Source organism: Pelecanus crispus, chromosome 21, assembly GCF_030463565.1.
Source record: "Pelecanus crispus isolate bPelCri1 chromosome 21, bPelCri1.pri, whole genome shotgun sequence".
Classification (NCBI taxonomy): domain Eukaryota; kingdom Metazoa; phylum Chordata; class Aves; order Pelecaniformes; family Pelecanidae; genus Pelecanus; species Pelecanus crispus.
The window spans coordinates 2,933,875-2,950,621 of NC_134663.1; the positions used below are offsets into that span (position 1 = coordinate 2,933,875).

The 16,747-nt window shown below is 52.1% G+C and overlaps 2 protein-coding genes across 4 annotated transcripts in view; one reads left to right on the forward strand and one right to left on the reverse strand.

Annotated features, from left to right (window-relative positions):
* Positions 1-3,971: 3,971 nt before the first annotated feature.
* Positions 3,972-11,831, forward strand: R3HCC1 (R3H domain and coiled-coil containing 1). Its single transcript, XM_075724011.1, has 7 exons — positions 3,972-4,093; positions 5,214-5,351; positions 5,633-6,872; positions 7,151-7,323; positions 8,624-8,694; positions 9,524-9,619; positions 11,672-11,831. The coding sequence occupies exons 1-7, from the start codon at positions 3,999-4,001 to the stop codon at positions 11,818-11,820; spliced, it is 1,962 nt and encodes a 653-aa protein (XP_075580126.1). The 5' UTR covers positions 3,972-3,998; the 3' UTR covers positions 11,821-11,831.
* Positions 11,832-14,013: 2,182 nt separating this feature from the next.
* Positions 14,014-16,747, reverse strand: part of LOXL2 (lysyl oxidase like 2) — a 60,430-nt gene continuing 57,696 nt past the window's right edge. For all 3 annotated transcript variants that reach the window (XM_075724010.1, XM_075724008.1, XM_075724009.1), the window contains 2 exons: positions 15,664-15,775; positions 14,014-14,093 (listed from right to left, as the gene is read on the reverse strand). In XM_075724010.1, the coding sequence (XP_075580125.1) occupies positions 14,014-14,093; positions 15,664-15,775 (192 nt within the window). The remainder of the gene's footprint in view (positions 14,094-15,663; positions 15,776-16,747) is intronic.

Below are 16,747 nucleotides of genomic sequence, written 5' to 3' on the forward strand. Positions count from 1 at the left end.
ACCGTGCGCGGGTGGCTGGTGCAGTTGCTGCCACAGAGGGATGCGGACATCGTGCCTGCTGCTCCTCTCCCGGCTGGGTTGCAGGAGGAGCGTATCCGGGCGGACAGCGTGGGGCAGGGGCTGGCTGCTGCCCCTGACGTGATTTTTCAGGTTTAGGGGGAACAGATTTAGCAGAGAAAGGGGAGACAGGGGAGGGGAATGGGATGTGGCCGGCGTAGGTCACTGTCTTGCCTGACTTCGCTTTCAAATTGGAAACATCAGCCCCGTGCTCATCAGGCAGAGGTCAGGGTTGGTCTCCAAGGAAAGCAGCTCCAGGCAGGGGCGAAGGCTGGATGAGGGTCTAGGGATGCTTGGAGGAGCCCGGCAGAAGCTCGTGTGAAATCACAGGCCTGGCTTTCTCAATCTATATGGTAATTTCGAGCAATCAGGCAGCTAAGGGGGGAGAGGCAGGAGGGATCAACGCTGCCGAGGGGGATTTTGTGAGGGCAAGGCCAGAACCTCTGCCCGCGCCAGCGCGGGGGACGGCTCTGATGTACCAGCCGTGTGTGTCTCTCGCAGGGCCTGGGGGCACGTCGAGGAGCCCGGGCATGGTTCTTTCCTGCTCCTACAAGAGAAACAGTGAGGGTCATTAGTTAACCTTTGAGCATATCGCTAACAAACCGGGCGGCTCGTTTTCATCGACCTTGCTCCCGGTGCTGAGCAGCAATGATTTCTCAGCTGGGAGCGGCTCGCGTAGCGACTGTCTCTGCTCGTGCTGAGGAGCAACGGGGATGCTTGCGCTGAGCTGGGGGACGGATGCACCCCGGGAAAGCTGTCGGTCGATGCCATGCTGCCCTTGTTCCTGCTCTGGGCAATGTTTTCAATTCTTGAGACCCTTACTCTTCCAGAAACTGTCACCTGGGGGCAAATCACCCCCCAGGGTTTGTGCATTAACTCATTAAGGAAGGAATGTGACACCTGGAGCATGCTTAGAAGTGTGGAGCACCTGTAGGTCTCATTGGCTTCACCTGGTGCTCCTGAAAGAGGCTCAGATCTCCAGTTGGTCATCCCAAACCTCAGGCTCTCAGCATCAGAGGCTGCTTCTGCCTGCTGTAGCTAACACGGCTTCCCCAAGAAAGAAAGGAAGATGAAAACCTGGGGGGCTTTTGGCTGGAGGGATCTGTGCCGTTACAGAAAAACATTGGTATTTATTTCTTGCTGTTATAGAAAAAGAGCTGAATTAGAGGGAAATGGAGCCGAGGAAAACGAGCAAGTAGATGCCCCAACTTTAGAGCTCTCCTGGGTGGTCTCTGCTCCTGCGCCCTGCCACCCCCACGGCCCGGGGTGAGTCCTAGCATCGACAACAAGGGGGCTCTGCGGGGGTTTGGGGGGCTCTGCAGGGGGTTTGGTGGGGTTTGCGGGGGGTTTGGGGGGCTCTGCGGGGGTTTGGGGGGGGTTGTGGGGGTTTTGGGGGGTTGCAGGGTTTTGGGGGGCTCTGCAGGGGGTTTGTGGGGGTTTTGGGGGGTTGCAGGGGGTTTGAGGGGCTCTGCAGGGGGTTTGGGGGGGTTTGCGGGGGTTTGGTGGGGTTTGCGGGGGGTTTGGGGGGCTCTGCGGGGGTTTGGGGGGGGTTGTGGGGGTTTTGGGGGGTTGCAGGGTTTTGGGGGGCTCTGCAGGGGGTTTGTGGGGGTTTTGGGGGGTTGCAGGGGGTTTGGGGGGTTTGCGGGGGTTTTGGGGGGCTCTGCAGGGGGTTTGGGGGGGGGTTGCGGGGGTTTGGGGGGGTTTGCAGCGGTTTTGGGGGGGCTCTGCCAGGGGGTTTGGGGGCCCGGAGCCGGGCCGTGGGTGGACGCGCGGTGTCCCCAGGGACCAGACCTGGGGTGCGGGGGTCCCCGGGGAGCTGCCCCCACCCGCTCCCAGCGCGTCCCTGCACACGCGTGAGCCCCCGGGGGGCCGGGGCCGGGCCCGGGGCGGTGCGGGGCGGCGGGAGGAGCCGGGGGCGGTGCGGGGCGGCGGGAGGAGCCGGGGGCGGGCCCGGGGCGGTGCGGGGCGGCGGGAGGAGCCGGGACCGGGCGCAGGCGCCGCGCCGGGAGCTGCCGCTCGGCCGGGCCTGGCGGTGAGGGCCCGGGGGGTGCAAGGGGATGGGGGGAGATAGGGTGCGAAGAGCAGCGTGGGGTGCTGGGGGTGCGCGGGGATGGGGGGGTAACAGGGTGCACGGAGCAGCACGGGGGGCTGGGGGTGCAGAGGGAAGGGGGGGGCAGCAGGGCCCACGGCTGCACGTGGTGCTGGGGGTGCAGAGAGCAGTAGAGCGGGCACAGGGGTTTGGGGGTGCACGGGCACGGGGGGGGGATAGGGTGCACAGAGCAGCACGGGGTGCACAGGGGGTTTGAGGGGTGCATGGCGATGGGGGGGGATGGGGTGCACAGGGCAGCACGGGGTGCTGGGGTGCAGCGAGCAGTAGAGGGTGCCCAGGCTGCACCGGGGTTTTGAGGGGTGCACGGAGCCGCACAAGGGTGCTGGGGGTGCACAGGATGGGGATAATAGGGTGCGAAGAGCAGCACGTGGTGCTGGGGGTGCAGTGAGCAGTAGAGGGGGCACAGGGGTTTGGGGGGTGCTGGGGTGCACAGGATGGGGATAACAGGGTGCAAAGAGCAATAGAGGGTGCACAGCTGCACAGGGGCTTTGAGGGGTGCACGGAGCCCCACAGGGTGCTGGGGGGGGAATAGGGTGCAAAGAGTACAGGGTGTTGGGGGGTGCGCGGGGATGGGGGGTAACAGGGTGCACAGAGCAGCACGGGGTGCTGGGGTGCAGCGAGCCATAGAGGGTGCCCAGGCTGCACTGAGGTTTTGAGGGATGCATGGAGCCGCACAGGGTGCTGAGGGTGCACGGGGATGGGGGGGGTAATAGGGTGAGAAGAGCAGCATGGGGTGCTCGGGGTGAACAGAGCAGGGATTGGGGTGCAGCAGGGTGCACAAGGAAGGGGGTCGTGGTGCACAGAGCAGGGGTTGGGGTGCAGCAGGATGCACAGAGCAGCACGGGGTGCTGGGGGTGCACAGGGATGGGGGGTAACGGTGCATAGAGCAGGGGTTGGGGTGCAGCAGGATGTACAGAGCAGCACGGGGTGCTGGGGGTGCACAGGGATGGGGGGTAACGGTGCACAGAGCAGGGGTTGGGGTGCAGCAGGATGTACAGAGCAGCACGGGGTGCTGGGGGTGCACAGGGATGGGGGTAACGGTGCACAGAGCAGGGGTTGGGGTGCAGCAGGATGCACAGAGCAGCACGGGGTGCTGGGGGTGCACAGGGATGGGGGGTAACGGTGCATAGAGCAGGGGTTGGGGTGCAGCAGGATGCACAGAGCAGCACGGGGTGCTGGGGGTGCACAGGGATGGGGGTAACGGTGCATAGAGCAGGGGTTGGGGTGCAGCAGGATGTACAGAGCAGCACGGGGTGCTGGGGGTGCACAGGGATGGGGGTAACAGTGCACAGAGCAGGGATTGGGGTGCAGCAGGATGTACAGAGCAGCACGGGGTGCTGGGGGTGCACAAGGAAGGGGATAATGGTGCGAAAAGCAGCGCGGGGTGCTGTGGGTGCACAGGGATGGGGGGTAACGGTGCACAGAGCAGGGATTGGGGTGCAGCAGGATGCACAGAGCAGCACAGGATGCTGGGGGTGCACAAAGAAGGGGGTAACGGTGCAAAAAGCATGGGGTGCTGGGGGTGCACGGGGACGGGGGTAATGGGGTGCATGGAGCAGCACACAGTGCTAAGGCTGCACAGGGGAGTTGAGGGGTGCACTGAGCTGCACAGGGAAAGGGATGGGGTGCAGTGTGGGGCGCTGAGGGTGCCCGGGGGCCGTGGACGCATGGGGCGGGGGTCAGGGCTGCAGCTGGGCGCGCGGAGCTGCGCAGAGGGTGGCTCGGGTTCGCAGGGGTGCCGGGCAGCGGTGGGGGAGCCTGCAGCTGGCTCTCCACGTGGCCCTGTCTCTCCGCAGGCCTCCTGTCCGCCGCCACCCTGGCGCTGCGCTGCATGGACGGCGTTTTCCTCTCGCCCAACGAGGATGAGTTCGTGGGCAGGATCGCGGAGGAGCTGGAGCACTTCATGCTGCAGGGGCAGCAGCACCGGTAGGTGCCTGGCCGCGGCAGCCCCCGCCGGCGCGCGCGGTCCCGGGGCGACGGCACGTGCCGCTGCAGGAGCGACGGCGCGTCGTGACTCTCGTCTCGCGGCGCTTCTCGGGGGTGAAAACGCCGTCTGGGTTTGAGCGGCGGCGTGCGGAGCCCGGCTGAGAGGTCGGGCTGGCTGCAAGAGCTCCAGCCTGGCCTGGAGCATCCCTGCGGGCCAAGGATGGGCGTGGGGTTTGTGCCGCGCGCGCTTCTCCGTTCGTGCGGCTTCGAGCGGAGCTGTTTGGGACGCTGGTGGCTTTCGCACCGGCCCCAGCCTGGCCTAGCTCAGTAGTCAGCCTGACGAGTTACGATGAACGGTTTCGTAATCAAACTGTTTCATTTCCCCCTCTCTGCTGAGGGCTTCCTGCGCGCCGGATCCTCCTCCACGGCAGTGAACTCCATCGCCTTGGATTGCTGCATCGTTTTCCTTTGGCCGGGCTGGATTTAACTGGACCTAGTCCCTGACCCAGTGACCTCTGAAGCCCTTGAGACAGCCAAAAAGAGGGTGGCAGACAGGAGCAGGGGTGGGATTGCTGGGTTCAGCTTCCTGCCAGCTTGTAATGACCTTAAATAGTTGTTTCATTGCTTTTTTTTTTAAAGATGTTTGGCAGAGGAAGTACCCATGCAATTGTAAAATGCTCGGGAATGAAACCGGAATTGTAAAAATATGTCTAAATGCAATGAAATCGAACGTGGCGTGTATTCATCCGTTCATATTTGTTTAGTTGCTGGTTTCTGGGTGCACGCAGACTGGGAGGAAGGGGACCGGTAGCACCTGCAGCTGGTGCTTTCCAGCCGTTCCCGGCACGGATACAGGCAGGATGAGTCCCCGCCAAAGGCCCGGGGACCGGGCAGTCCCAGCCGCCCTGCGCTCCCGGCACTACGCGCGTCTCTCTAGATATCTAGGAGGGAGAAGGAATTCTGGCTCTTTGATAGCAGCAAGTCCTGCTTGGCCTTTGGGCTTGGATTTAAACCCTACGCTGGGAATGACTTGGGGACAGAGGTTAATAAGTTCTTGCTATGTTCCTGTCCTTTTCCTTCCCGCAAGTTGCTGATGCCCCCGACCCCTCTCTCTTTTCAGAGTGCTCCTGTTCCCCCCTCTGTCCAGCCGCCTCAGGTACCTGATCCACCGGACCGTGGACAACGTGGATTTGTTGAGCAGCTTTTCTGTGGGAGAAGGATGGAGGAGGCGGACGGTCATCTGTCACTCAGCCGTCAGGTACGGTGCGGTGGATGCGACGGAGGTTCTCTTTCTATGGCCGTGGGGTTTTTGTTCAAGCGTACGAGCATGAATTTTGCGTGGTGCTTCTCCGCAAAGAGGAGGGTGTCTCTTACCGATAGCGTATCCCAGTCGTTACGGAAGTGGAGGCTCTTTTTTCTTCCTACCCGCTGACTTCTGTGCGGATCTGATGCTTTTCCTCCTCCTCTCTCTTTTGCGAATGTCGTGTTACTTGGGCCCCTCTGCTCCCCGCTCACGTCCTGCCGTATTCTTGGTCCCAGGCTGCCCAGCGAGACCAGCGACCAAAAACCCAGCAGCAACCCCCCGAGACCGCCGCGACCGCCGCAGCTGTGGGGCCGGGGGGGCCGAGGCGGCAGGCTGCGGCACGGCGGGGAGGTGCATGGTGACAACTCCCGAGCCTGCGTGGGGTCTGGCAGGATAAAAAGGCCGCCCAGGAAGAAGCCGGATAAAGCCCTGTACGTCCCCAAGGCGATGCGCAAGAAGGCAGAATGGGGCGAGCAGGAGAGCCCGGTGGTGGCTGGCAGCGAGTCGGGTGGGGATATGGCACAAGAAGAAGAAATCTGCTCTAAAGCTTCAGTCGGGGACGCCCAGGAGGAACCGGGTGACCCTGAAAGCAGCCCCGGTGGTGTCTCCTTGGCCCTGGGCAAGCAGCAGGAGCCCGGCGAAGAGCGCGTTTCAGGAAAAAGTAACGATGATGCAAACGGTGAATGTCCTCCGTGCTGTACGGATGTCCCGTCGTTAGAGAACAGTAACGATTTCTCTGGACAGGAAAGCCAGGATAAAGACTGTTCGGATTCCCTTTCTTCTGCACACAATAAAAACCCAACTGAAGCGGAAGAGCAAGGTCAGAGCTGCGACAACGTTATTATACCAGAAGGCAGCAAAGTCCTGTGCCAGCTGCAAGCTGAAGGCCAAAGCAGCCGGGATGCCGGTGTAGCAGAGTGCGGCAAAAACTCCTCCCTATCGGAAAGTCACAGCAGTAACTGCTGTACGGACCCGGCTGCAGCAGAGTCGAGCGCAACATCACCGGCGCTGGAAAACCAAGATAAGAGCTGCGCCGCTGCCAAGAGCCCGGAGAGCGGCGGAAACGTGTCACCACCTGCAGAAGAGGGCAAGGACTTTGTGAGTGCCAGCGCTGGGGAGGGAGGCGAGAGTTTCTCCGAACTGGAAAGCCAAGGTCAGGAGAGCCCCGGCGTTGCCCAGGTGGAGCGTAACCAGAACCCCCCAGAAGCCCAAAATGAGCCTCTGGCCGCAGCGGAGCCGGCCCGTGGTGCCGACGCCTCAGCTCCTGGGGTCCAGAGCAGGTGCTGGGTGGGTGCTCCGCCGCAGAACCGCAGCGGGACGGTGCCCGCGGCAGAAGAGGAGGACAAGGAGCGTTCGGGCTTGGCCGACGCGCTGTGGCGTGAGCTGCGTTTGCCTGCGGGCGATAAAGAGGAGAGCGCGGCCGTCTGCGGGCAGAGCAGCCTGGAGGATGACTGTACCGCGGAGCTCTTCGCAGAGGTAGCGTTTTGCCGTGGGGATTGCCCTGGGGAGCGACTTTGGGGACACGAGGGTGGCTCGGGAGTCGGCCCCAGGGGAAGGCGTTAGTCCCGTGGGAGGAGAATCCCCGTGCCGGGGCTGCCCCGGGCGGCTGCTGAACCTGTTGGCAGGAGCGCGGCCGCAGAATTGGTTTGCAGGGACCGAGGTGGGGCCCTGGAGGATCGCTCTTTGGAGTGAAACCTCGTCTGATTTGGGTTTTTTTTTAATTTCTTTTTTTTTTTTTTTTTTTGTATTCTCAGATCGTGGGTTATTTAACCGTCAAGGACATAAGCATTGAGAAGATCAGCTTGGATTATTCCAGCTATGGAGATGCACAGCTCAGCGAGGGGGATTTTGGCCACGTAACCGAAATCTATGACTTCGCCCCGTCGCTGAAAACGGAGGACCTGTTGGAAGCGTTCTCGGATTTCCAGTGAGTACCTCCCCGAGAGCCTGCGCACATCGGGGCGCGAAGGCAGCGGTACGCAGACTTGAATGCACAACCAAATCTGAGGGATCTTGAATTTTAGCTTCGCCTTCGTGCCCTTCTGTCTTAGACTCTTTCTGTGCCTTAAAGGACGCTTTCCTGCAGTTTACGCCCGATTTAAAACACGAGCTGTTCTTCAGGGCTCTGTCCTACACCCAGTTATCCACGTGCAGGCTTATTCCTGCTGCTCTGCCTTCAGTGAGAGTCTTTAGGTGCTCTCTAGGAGCTCCTGTGTTACTGCGTCCCGGTGCCCGAGTGAAATTATGTGCTCACGTAAGTCTTTGCAAGAAAAAAGGGCTCAATCCTGCTGCTGGAGAGAAGATTTATTGTGTCAATATGGGGAGCAGAGCCTTGCGCCTAAGGGAGCGGCGTTAGATTGGTAGCAGGACCAGAACAAAGTTCAGCCCTGCGTTAGTGCTAAACGGCGCTCGGTGCAGCTCGGAATTACGGCGTCGCCACTGCCGGAGAGTGCAGACACGGCGTCTGCAGGCACCTCTCCCTGTTTTCCTCCCGCCGTCCTCCTCCTCTCTTGATATACGTGGTGGATTAGATGTGAACGCTTAAATTATAAAAAACATGATTTACATTTTTAATAAGCTACTGTCTATTGTGTGTGTTTCCTCTAATGTATTTTTTCCACTGGCTGTGAGAGTGAAACCGAGCTGAAAATTGCCGGATCTAATCTGAGCAGTCGATTGTATTTGTATTTCCTGTGCTGCAGGAAAAGCTTTGAACTCCCTGCTCCCAAACGCACAGTTTTCCACTGACGATTTATTAGATTTTTCACATCGGTCTCTTCACCCTAAGCTTTGTAAACCACTTCTATAAATCGCTTGCTTTTTCTTGTAGACGTCTGAGCAAACGGGTAGTGTTTGTAAAGCGCTGCGCAAATGACAAATAATATTTTTGTCTTACAAGACAGTCCCTGAAATTGAGGTTGATTTTAGCCAAGGGTTTCTTCAGAGGAAAGGGCGAGTTCTTGGGGGCAGCTGATGGGGTAATCGTACGTTGTGGCCTTGCAAGGGGCACATCTCATGGGCTTCTTTTCCTTCCCTTCCTTCCCCTCATGTAAAATGGGTATAATGTGGGTATAATGCTTTGAAAAGCACCAGCTGTCCACATAAAAATACCAAATACTCTTGGTAACCTGAGGTGGCTGAGGGGTTTTATTGTGTGGTGGTTTTTTTTTTTTTTTTTTTTTTTCTTTCTTATTAATGAATATTATTCTATTCTCTTTTCACATTAGCGAGAGTGGTTTCAAAATCCAGTGGGTCGACGATACGCACGCCCTGGGAATCTTCTCCAGCCTGTCTACAGGTAGCACGACTCGATTCGTGGGGGACGAATTTCACGTGGGGCACGTAACGTCACTCGTTGAGGGACCCGCGGAGCTGCCGGGGTTCCTCCGCGCGGTGGTTCGCGACGCGCGCCTGTCGAGTCTCGCGCTTGGGCGAAGCTGTTGCCAAAGGTGTAGTTACGGTTCGTCACGCCTGTCTTCCCGCGTGCTTCAAACTTGAAAGGCTTTTAAGGCTTGAGAAGCTGGAATTACCGTGCGTGGCGTGGCAGCTCCGCTTTACAAGAACAGCAGGTTTTTAATTGGCTTGGATAATAACCAGGGCACCTTTTGTACGTGGAGCCGCTCACGCTGCATTTCTAGAAATTAATCTAGTTTGCTACTTCAGGGTTTTTTTTCCTCTCCTAACTAGACAAAATTCCTGCAAGCGTACAATAACCTCCTGGGGACCTCGGGGTGCGATGGCAGGCAGGGCAGGCACCGAGCCTACAAAGTGACTTTTTCGGGGCCAAATGCCCCGAGCTCAGGTCAGAGCCGTCCCAAGAGAAGTTTCCATCCAGCAGCGTATGCAGTCCAAAAGCTTAACGCTTTCTTCTTGGGATTTAGTCTAATAATGACAGCGTTATCTTTTAAAACGTGTTTATATTTTCTTGGGACTCTTCCTGGGGGAGGAATGTGCGATGTAAGCCTGAGGTGACCAGAAGGAGCTTAGCTGTTTCAGTACAAGTCTTGAGATAACGCATCAGCTGCTCGAGCTCAAATTATTCGGTGGTGTTATACCATGTACTGATTTTTATTATTAAAGCCACCAAAATTCAGTCTGCTAATTTCAGCAATCTTTGTTCTTTGAAGCTTCTCAAGCCCTGGGGCGCCGTTATCCTTCTTTAAAGATCCGACCACTGATCCATGCAACAAAGCAGTCGAAGATCAAGGCACTTCAACGACCAAGTAAGACAATCTGTTTTTTAAATTATTAGTAGTATTATTTCTTGGTTTACCAGTCTTCTGTATCTTGGGCAGTCACGATGACAAGTTAAATGGGGAAATATATGCTAAGGACCCATATTTATTTCTTTTTTTTTTATTGGCATTGCAGGACAGGGAGCTGTTTAGAGTCTGCAGCAAAAGCCTGCAGATGCATTTTTATTTTTAATTGTATTTTTCAACCGCCCTGTATCACAGCTATGTTAAAACTTACTGCATCAGTAATGCTGGTTTCTGCCTGTTTGCAGCAGGCATGCGTGGTTGGCACAGGTGAATGTGGTGACAAAACCACATTTGCAGAACAAGACTACATTATACACTGCTTGCAGGAGAGAGAACGGCAGCTCTTGCCTGCGCTGAAGTTGTCAGTCGCTCTTTCTCCCTTCTATGTGAGGACTTGAATAGAAAAGCATCAAATCCCGTTGCTTTTTGTTTACTCTCAGCTAAGCGGTTTGCTGAAACGCAGGCTTAGTCTTTCTCATTTGCTTCGCTTGCGTAAAGTTTTGAGCGAAGAGCTGTATTGTTCAGCGGACGGGTGGAGCCGGAGCAGTGACTGCAGGAAGCCAAAGCGCGGCAAATGCCATAAGCCTGCCCGGTGAAGTTTCTCTGCCCTATTACGCTGCACGGTTAAAGAGAATAGATGAGACAAAACCGCTAGCAGTTACCTTTTGTGGTTGGCATAATTTTATTCAGTATCAGGTGAAGGAAAAAAATGGTTAAGCTTAGCCATTAATATTGTTTTATTTATTTTATTGCCTTTTAAAATCATATTGTAATCAGCTATACTTGCCACAGTAAAGAAACGCCATCAATCTTGTAGCAGTAGAGACTTTGCTGAACATACAACTATACTGCTAGCTCTACAGTACACTGCAGTTGAAACAAATTTCAGTATTAATGCTTTAAAGGGACACTGTCACAGTTAGAAGTTCCTGAGTTTTTAAGACTGCTGGATTTAAATGAAAGGTCAAAGAATTGGATTTATTTTTGCACCCCCCCCTTCATCTGTTTCATTTACACTTCCTGATTCCTGTCACTGTAGCCTATTGGCACACTTCTGAATCAGGTATAAACTCCTTCTGGGGAACAGTATATATAAATCTCTGTTTGTATTCAGTTTAAGTAGCAATTTTGTTTCCAAATACAAATTTGGATCTTAATTAGCTGACAGTGTCTCTTTTTTTTTTTTTTTTTTTTGAGCTTTAGTCAGGAAAGAGTGGCAGTTTTATTTTCCACGCTGCGGATGCTTTGAGTCTGCCCCTTTTTCTTTAAGCTGCTGATGGGCTGCCTTTATTAATAAACTTCTGAAAAAGCAAGCAAAGCCCCTGTTGCTAACTGGATAATAAATTTGCAAACAGTTGCTGATAAATGATTAGGTCATTGCCAAATCCAGACTAGTGTGGACTTGGTAAAGTTTTTGCATACTCATTTCTTGTCAGATGGAATAGTAGCAAGCCAGGTGTCTACCAGAAAATGGAGGTTACTGGCCAAAGGGGTTTCCCAAAGTGTCTGATGTATTTAGCTATTTAAAAAAAAGCAGATTTTTTTTTTCCCTTGCTACTTTCTAAGGATTTAGACTGCTGGTTTTGAATAGTCTAAATTGAGATTAAACTTTCCTGTGCATGGATAAATTGCTTGGACTGTGTGCCTTCATTTTGTTCTCAGAGATGGGACTTGCTGAATTTTGCCAGGAAAGGTTACGAAGCTGTTTCTGAAAGCAAATGCGGAACGGTTCTCTCTAGCACTGCAGAGGAGGCCTGGAGCTTAATCCTAGCCAAATAAGATTTTTCAATGACAGTTCAAAAGCTAAGTACAAATCTGGAGGCACATCTTTCTAAAAGAACAGGCAATTTACTGGATAGGGATAGAACGATTTGTTCATGCTCCTGGGCTGATTCTGTAAAGGAACGGAGAAAATAGAAATCAGCCTTTCTGTCTGCCAGTCCTATGGTTTAGCCACAAGACTGTTCCTGAACAAGCACTAACTTAATGATTTTTTCACCCATTTTTACCTAGAGCTCCTTCACCTTGCAAAAGAAAGACCCCAGACTGACACTGCAGTGGCGAAGAGGCTGGTGACCCGGGCTTTGGGTTTGAAGCACAAGCAGCAGGGCGTCCCGGGCACCGAAGTGCTCCTGCCGGAAAGCTTGGACCAGGAGGAATAAACCACCTCAGCTAAAAAAAAAAAAATGTATAGATGAGCATGGCTGTGATATTAAACCGCATGCAGAACAGTGAGTTGCCACAGGGATGTTCTCTTATGGATTAGCACCGTCTTTTCTTTCTAAAGTTGGGAAGGGAAAAAGTTTCCTATTAATGAGATCTTGAGCTCAAGAGCCAAGCCCCGTGAGGGTTGCTGTTACTCTTCATTATGGAGAGCCTCTTGCCCCACTCTGTTTCAAAGCATCTCTTACTCACTGGGGCACTTGCAGAAAGTAAGGCTGCTTACAGATAAGCCTGCTCTATAATTGGGGAAAAAAAAAAAAAGCATTAAAGTAAGGGAATTGTATCTTGTTGGCCAAAATTCAGCTGTAAGCAAGAGCAGAGCATCTGCAGGAGTCAAAAATTCTGTTTAATGTTTACTTTGTTGTAATGTTATTGTTAAAATATCCCACAAAACTGACAAGCATTGAATGCAAGTGAGTTTCGGGGTTTTTCCTTATTTACAGTGTTTAAAGAGCCTGACTGACTTTGTTGTGCTGTCAGCAAGGAAAGGTGTCATCCACAGATTAGGAAAAGAAAACCAGAACTTGCCAGTTCTGCTTTGCCCAGAGCCTGGTGTTACGAGGTGCTGCAAGGCACCTTCTTGTGGCAGCAGCAATGGAGCATCCACCAACACATCTCGGAGTCCGCTTTTGCTACACAGTCCGGCATCTTGAGAACAGAATGGAGTTTTCCAGCTTACAGTAGGCTAAAAACCTTTGCTAGATGCCACCATCTGGGCCACTGGATAAATGACAAATACTCTGACAGGCATTAGCAAAAGACTTCTGTGTTCTTTAAGCCTCACAACATCCCTGTGAGGTAGGTTATGGAGAGCACAGCTAGGTGCAGCCGCTTCCAATCCCTCTGCAGACTGGAACGGGCAGCTGTAAGCCTTCAGTTAACTTCAGCTGCTTGTAGAAGTCTTCCATACAAACAGAGAGGGAGAAAAAAAACCCACCTTCAGTACCAGGAATTGTGAACAAGGCCCTAAACTTTCATGGAGTAGAAATACACAAATGGCATATAAAACGTTTTTCTGGGCAAAACATTTTTATTCAAGTAGTTGTATCTGAAAATGCATAGCAATGTGTGTCCTCAAACAAACAGAGGAACACACGTAGCACCATTATGAATTTACCAAGTGTAAAAAATGCTTTTAAAGACAACTTACACAGGTGGGTCTGTGACAGCACAGGTCCAGGTCCCTGCTGATGAAAGCCATGAAGTTACCTCTGTAAGGTACAGTGATGACAATGCCTTAACTAAATTCATGCTTTAAAGAAAAGACAGAGTGAATATCCAGCTTAGAAGGTAATATTTAGATGTACGTAGAATCTATTGGGTGAATAGCTTACTGTGTAATGGAAATTCACAGTCCAGTGGACTCATCATCGGGAGATCTGCAAAGTCTTCTAGATGTTACAAGGGAGGTGTAGCTTCATGGAGCCCTGATGCACTTGTAGAAAACAGTTCCGCATTAGCTGCTCCGTTTAAAGAGATTGTGTTGGGAGTTGATTGTTGAATACAAGAGTTTCACTGCAGTATTAAATTATGCTTTATACCATTCTGCTCAGAAAAAGCTGCTCCAATTTTTTTTTTTTCCCTTTCCTGTATTTCTTTGCTAAAATGGAGTAATGACATGGCAGCGCTGAGGATTAGCTGTGTTCAAGAAGCAGCGTCACAAATGGAGGCGTTTGCATCAATGGTGCGTTCAAGCTTGAGTCAAAGAGCTTAAAGATACCGAGATTAATGCCTTGAAGAAAATGAATGGTAAAGACATATTTAGGTTGTTGGTACCCAAACAAAGGCAAATTGTGCTTGCTGCAGCCTGGACCTACATCTGTGAGTAAAGATGGCGCTGCAAAGTGGAGGGAGAAATCTTTGTGTAGACGGTTGGAATAGTGAAGATACGGAGCCAAGTAGAGCTTAAAAGCTTGCTCCTACCTAACTCAGTAGTAGGGATTGGAGTTGCAAGAGACACATGGTGGTCTGAGCACCTAAACTGGGAAGGAAGGCATCTTTAGAAAATAATTTACCTTGCTAATTTAGAGTTTGATTGTTTGCTTGATTTTCTTTTTTGTGCAGTGGTTAGGGAAATTACCGAAGCAGGAAGCCTCGCTTCTTTAAATAGTGGGGTGGGAGGCGATGCTGTTCTATCGGGTGGACACCTTGTTATTTGTGAGTCCGCTGAAGTGATCAAACTTCTGTTCTGTTTCCTCACTGAAGGAGCCACCTGGGGAGTTCACAGAAAGAACACAGGGTTGAGCAGGAGGTAGCAAAGGCAGCGTGCAACCCAAGGCAGAGAACGCCCTGGGTTGTTGTGTAATCGGCAAAAGATGCTGTGAAAACAAAGGGCTCAAAACAAGTACTAGAAGAGCAAAGATCTTCCTGGGCTAATTAATTTAAGCATTAATTAAATCTTACCGTAACTGGAACAGCCAAGAGGCCCCGGGAGTGCTGGGTCTAGCTTTTTGTGTACTTGGAAGACCAGACTACAAACTACCCTCAATTCCACTGCTAACCACTGTTGCTTAAAACAATTAGGTGACGGCTAGCGGGACCTGTGACGTGGTCTCCTTGAGGCTGGTGGTAAGTGGGTTCTGTTTACCCATCTTAAGTAGGACCATGCCCTTACTTTTTGCTAGTTGAGAGACAATGAAAGCTAAATACATTTCTTTTTAAATAGACATATTTTCAAGCTCAGCTGGAGACCCCATCCAACACTTAAAGTGCCTGTTCATCCAAATGAAGTGGGTTTGGCATTGCTGAAGCGTGACACATGAGACAAGTATTTTCTTTAAAAAGAAAAAAAAAACACCAAACAAAAACCACCCCAACAAATTAATGAGAAAAATCAGTGGTTACATGGAATTTTCTCAGGAAAAACACTCCTTGAAGAACTTCAGCTAGCTCTGGAAATTGTCTTCACCACTGGTTTTATGTGGAGGTTGGCAGGCAGTTGCTGTTAATTTATTTTCTGTGTTAAAAACAGTTTATCTTAAAAAGCCCCCAGCTTAATTCCTTTTTAAAATGGTCTTGACAATTGACCATTAGTGCAAAGTTAAACTAGTTTGGCTTTGATATTTCCAAGACCAAAAAAAATTCCAAATGGTACTATTTTACATGTGTTCAAGAAAATACATGGTTTTCCCTCACATTCAAGGGACAACAGAGCATTTTCATTTCTGGCTCAAGCAGAGGGCTCTTCTCCCCTGCTCTGCTTCGCACATCACTGTTCCTGTTTGCTTTTCAAGAAAAGAGAAGCTTTGGGGTCCTAAGAGGTCAGTCCCAGGTTGGTAATAATTTGAATCTGGGAAGCAGTTGTAGTTGTTTGCCTGGACCCACTCAGGCATGCTAAACAAGTTCTCAGATTGCATGAGAACTTTCCTGATGTCTGACAGTCTTGGGAGGGAAAAACGCTCATTTCCTTGTAGAAGAGATACAGCTGGAACATCTGTTACCCCTGTTCTACCAAGCCTAGAGGGATTTCTTGCAGAGCGCGCCGTTTCAGCGGTGTTGTGCTTGCTGCTCCAGTAACACGTCCATCGCAGCCCTAAGTAAGGAGCCGTCCCACCCCAGCCAGCCATCTTACTCTCTGCAACCTGTAGCAGCCACTTTGGCGTCTGCCTTTGAACAGTCTATGGCAAATAGCACCGGTGTAGTTTGGGCTCGGTATCTCATCTTTCCAAGCACGTACAAAGCCATAAACAGCATGTAAGCACATTGCAACAAAAGCAGAGAGCGTTCCTAGTGAAGAGTCCGCGATGCAGTCATTAGCTTTCCCCTGCAGAAGTTGCTCTCACCTATGTGGCAGTTGTACATCCAGATGCGCTGCCCGTCATACCGGCTCCTGCATTTCATCACGTTATTTGAATAATCAGATTCAGCAACTTCATAGTTTGGGTTGATGACAACCTAGGGAGTGATGGAGAAACACAGCATGAAGTTATTTAAAGGTGGACTGGATATGACATGAGTCAGACTGAGACAGAATCAGCTTTTTCATTACACCATAATACTTTTTTTAACAGAAAAAACCTAACTCGTTTTGCAAGGAGACAGAAACTACTTGATTAAAGCCAGATCAAGATCACACCTTCCCCCATGCACCAAGATATACCCTCAAACACCTTCTCTACATTTCACACGGTAGCAGCACAGACAAAAAAAACTGCTCTTCCCTTCACTCCTCTCCAGTTTAAGTGGCTGTTTTTAGAACCAAGAATTCCCCCCACTCCACCCACTTGCACAAAACAAACTGTGGGCACAGTCTTAACTCCTCATGCAAACACCCACAAGAGTAGCACCATTTAATCCCCGAGCGAAGCAAGCGTTGCTTACAACCGGCCCAAAAGCTTAGTACAAGACAACAGTGGGATGCTGTGTGTATATCTATCTAACGCAACAGGTAGAATCATAGGATCACAGAATCGTTTAGGTTGGAAAAGACCTTTAAGATCATCCAGTCCAACCATTAACCTACACTACAAGTCCACACTAAACCAATCAAGGGTAGACTAGACTAAACCATGTCCCAAAGTGCCACCTCTGCCCGTTTTTTGAACCCCTCCAGGGATGGGGACTCCACCACCTCTCTGGGCAGCCTGTTCCAGTGGCTTGACTACCCTTTCCGTGAAGAAGTTTTTCCTAATATCCAATCTAAACCTCCCCTGGTGCAACTTGAGGCCATTTCCTCTTGTCCTATCGCTAACTACATGGGAGAAGAGCCCAACACCCCCCTCCCTGCCCCCTCCTGTCAGGTAGTTGTAGGGAGCGATCAGGTCTCCCCTCAGCCTCCTCTTCTCCAGGCTGAACACCCCCAGCTCCCCCAGCCGCTCCCCACCAGCCCTGTGCTCCAGACCCTTCCCCAGCTCCGTTGCCCTTCTC

Coding starts and splice junctions, on each gene's coding strand:
- R3HCC1 (XM_075724011.1), top strand. CDS start 3,999: ATGGACGGCGTTTTCCTCTCGCCCAACGAGGATGAGTTCGTGGGCAGG. Junction 4,094..5,213: donor CTGCAGGGGCAGCAGCACCG/GTAGGTGCCTGG, acceptor CTCTCTTTTCAG/AGTGCTCCTGTTCCCCCCTC. Junction 7,324..8,623: donor GAAGCGTTCTCGGATTTCCA/GTGAGTACCTCC, acceptor TTTTCACATTAG/CGAGAGTGGTTTCAAAATCC.